Source organism: Rhagoletis zephyria, unplaced genomic scaffold (genome assembly GCF_001687245.7).
Source record: "Rhagoletis zephyria isolate East Lansing unplaced genomic scaffold, Rhagoletis_zephyria_1.1 Rzeph_scaffold_18917, whole genome shotgun sequence".
NCBI classification, from domain to species: Eukaryota; Metazoa; Arthropoda; class Insecta; order Diptera; family Tephritidae; genus Rhagoletis; species Rhagoletis zephyria.
This window is the reverse complement of record NW_016175978.1, coordinates 630-4,157: the sequence shown is the minus strand read 5'-3', so window position 1 is coordinate 4,157 and position 3,528 is coordinate 630. Positions and strand designations below refer to the sequence as shown.

Sequence of the window (3,528 nt, the reverse complement as noted above, 5' to 3'; positions counted from 1 at the left end):
TCGCGCACCTATGGGTCCCAAGTCGATTAAACTGTTTCAAGCCAAATACACTGCACATAGTACCGTCGCTTGTGTATCGATTAAGCTCAAGTGCCAATGCAAATGTGTATGCACTTAGAAAATTCTCAAACGTTTTTTTTTCCACAGCACTTGTTTTGCCAGCACTGAAGTCACTGATGGCTGCCACATGCACGTTGCCCACATTGTTATTACGACGTTGTAAACATACCTATAAATGTATGCACATATGTACATGCGTATACATATATGTAATCAGATGTGTTTGTACCAAAGTGCAATTGTTTACACATATGTACATACATCTGCACAACCACTTGAATTACTTGCGTTCTTACATTTATACCTACATACATACATATATAGCATGTATGTATGTACATATGTACTTAACTGTGCAAATGATTTATGGGTCACTCACCTCACATCCGGATGTGCATCCAACATGGCGCGCATCAGCGTCGTTCCTGATCTGGGAACACCGCCAATAAATATTAGCGGCATTTCGCGGCCATATGAATAGGTTTTTTGATCTTCGGCCATAAGATATTTCTAAAATAGAAGAAAAGATATAAGAAAGTAATTAAAAAGTCTACTACAAGTGAAGCTTATATATAAATTTAATGAAAAAAGCTATTTTTAACTGACTTCAAAATTAGGTTATCAATTCATCGGAATATACAGTGGTCGAACAAATTATAGCCGCACCACATTTTGAATAGTTTTAACATGTCGTTTTCTTTTTTTTTTGTCATTTGATTTTGGTTTGTATGTTTGTACAATGTTGGAAAAAAATTCAACAAACTTTCTAAACATCTTGAGATTTTTTAATTCGATTTTCTAGCAAGATTTTCAGCACGCAGTTTTACAGCTCATTGAATTCTAATAGAATAGAGTAAAAGCTTCAAATGGTTTTTTATTGTTTCAACTGGTTCCATATAACGAATAAACACAATTTATTTTTATATGGAAGAAAACCCTAACATCTTCGACAAGTTTATTTATTTTTAATAACTTTCATTTAAAATATAGTTCCACTTATAACAGAAACCACATAAATAAAAGTTTCAAAGCTTGCAAAAAGTTCAAATAAATAAAAAAAAAATAATAATTAAAATTTCAAACTTCTTATAAAGAATTTTTTGAAAATTTTCGAAGAGCCTATCAAATTTCAGCACCGTTGATATTTTAGATGTTTTTGTAGAGTAGGTTGAGCATTTTAGACTTTTTCTAACAAAATTTGTAATAGCGATTTTTTGATGCAGTTTACTTCCAGTAGAGCATATGTAGATCCACCTTCTTGCCCCTAAAATTTCATATGGCAACATTCCGCCAGCTTGAATTTTAGTATTTTTTTCGGGGTTTTTTTTTGCTATTTGCAAGCTTGTTTTGCATTTTCCGTGAAAAAATCGTTAAATACGAATTCGTAGGGAATTTAATTTCCCACATTTTTTACATAGAAGGTTAAAAAAAACAACATTTTTTATTGTAAATAATTAGCAAAAACCGCGAAAAATTTTTAACTTGTCACGGTTTTCGCCATTTTTCAATAATTTCTGTTGAAAACACGTAGCATGTTCAAGTATCAAGGTTGTAGAGATTTTCATTCCCCACAACTTTTGTACGAATGTTTTTTATTGTACGGCCCACAGTGCTTCCCTTCCATATGAAATCTGGGCAAAAATTGAATTATGGACGGAATTTAATGAAATTTTCATACACAATTCGATTGATACCAATATCTTAATAATTCATTTAACTTAATAAAAAATTTGATTTTAATAACAGGTGGCAACTCTTAAAAAAATCTATATTGTCTACAGGTCAAGCTTTTTAATCTGGCACTTCATTTTACAACGCTTTTTTGAAAATAGAACGCATCGTGCAGAGCTGATGGCACTGACAAAAAATGAAAAAAATAATTTTATTCATTAGCAAATCGGCATTACTTCAAAAAGTGCAAAAAATTCGCAGGTTTTTACTTCTACTTTCGAAAGCTAAAAGCCCGTACTATTTAATAAAATAATAAAAAAATAACATATTTTTACATATATTTTTTTTCATTCCATTAAAATTTACCATTTTTGAAATTTTGATAATTTTTTTCTTTCTGGGATACCGCAGGGACACCGTGTGTTTAATTTTATTCCAAAATTTTTAATCCTGTAATTACAATTTTTTTTTCATACATGGAGAACTTTGAGCGCTTTGAGCGACAGGCGTATATTTTTCGATTTGGAACAATCCTAGTGGGTGAGAGCATTAAAATTCCGACTTTACTTTCTTAACATGCATTTTTGGACTGCCCTAATGCACATGCATATATATATGAACTAATACCTTTATACGCAGGTAAGAAATATAATTACATATAGGTATGTAAAATTGCTTCGAGCAGCTCAGATACAGCCGTCTCTTACCTCTTCGTGCACCATCAGCGATCCATCCGGCGCCGTCACATCGTTCTTGAAGAAACAAGTTGGCGCGAATTCGGTGAATTTGAAGAGGAACATAGTGACAACGACGACGGCGACCATCACCCACAGCGTCGCTTTTTTATTGCGATATTGTAGACGCATTTTGAGGAAAATTGTCGTTGCTGTTACGTACTGCACACTAAACACGCACACAAGAGCAAGTACACAATTACTGAGACTACAAACACACGTGCATAGGTACGCGACAAACGGACTTCCTTGTGCGCTAACGCAAACGACTTAAATACTACTATAACTGTAACTGGCGTTGCAGCAACGTGCACTTGTAACCGACGACACGGATATGTTACAAATCTAGTTACGTATGCAAGTATGTAGTTATGTATTTTTAAGTATCAGTTATGTCTTTACAGTGCGCATTTACAAAGTTATGAATTTGAAGTGCAGCGAAAAAGCGCTGAAAACACTGCAAAGCTGCAAAGGACTTGGTAGCTGCCAGGTTTTTTGTTTTTGTTTTTGCTTTAGCTTTTTTTTTTGTAGAGTATGTATTTTTTATGATTGTGCGTTTAACTTTATGTTTTTGTACGTGGTCGCTGCCACCCAGCTATTGGCTTTTTACTGGATATATTTTTATATATTTTTTTCTACAAGTTGACTTCTCTCACACTCTTGCACGCTCGGTGACTTTGGCGTAAAAACGATATCCACAAACTTGCCAACGAATGATGACAAATATTAATATTTCATTTAAAGCTGCACGAGATTTGATTTTTGCGCTCGCTTATAGCTGCGGCACTATTGGATACTTCAGTTACAGTCTCGGCTCCAGCTGCGCGCGCGCGCTATGTAATATTATTTGGACGCAGCACAGATAACTCGGGTAATGATGATGACGACAACGTCGCTGATGAGGCGGAGGCGGAGGCTAAGGCTAAGGCTGAGGGTGGCCAAAACGTCACTGAGGAAGGCAACGATGTTGACGGCGTGTACGTGGCTGTGGCTGTGGATGTGGAGGAGGAGGAGGTTGGGGTTGTGGTTGGGGTTGACTTGAGTGCAACTCTTGATTTTACTT

General features: G+C 35.2%; 1 protein-coding gene across 1 annotated transcript; it reads right to left on the bottom strand.

Moving 5' to 3' along the window:
* Positions 1-435: 435 nt before the first annotated feature.
* Positions 436-2,846, bottom strand: LOC108380331 (protein-tyrosine sulfotransferase-like). Its single transcript, XM_017636701.1, has 2 exons — positions 2,439-2,846; positions 436-570 (listed from the first exon to the last, which is right to left on the bottom strand). The coding sequence occupies exons 1-2, from the start codon at positions 2,595-2,597 to the stop codon at positions 436-438; spliced, it is 294 nt and encodes a 97-aa protein (XP_017492190.1). The 5' UTR covers positions 2,598-2,846.
* Between the last annotated feature and the right edge of the window lie 682 nt (positions 2,847-3,528).

What these genes read in the sequence shown, in the direction of transcription:
- LOC108380331 (XM_017636701.1), bottom strand. Translation starts at nt 2,597, where the DNA reads ATGCGTCTACAATATCGCAATAAAAAAGCGACGCTGTGGGTGATGGTC. An exon ending in CGCTGATGGTGCACGAAGAG is followed by an intron (nt 571 to 2,438) that starts GTAAGAGACGGC and finishes CTTCTATTTTAG; the next exon opens with AAATATCTTATGGCCGAAGA.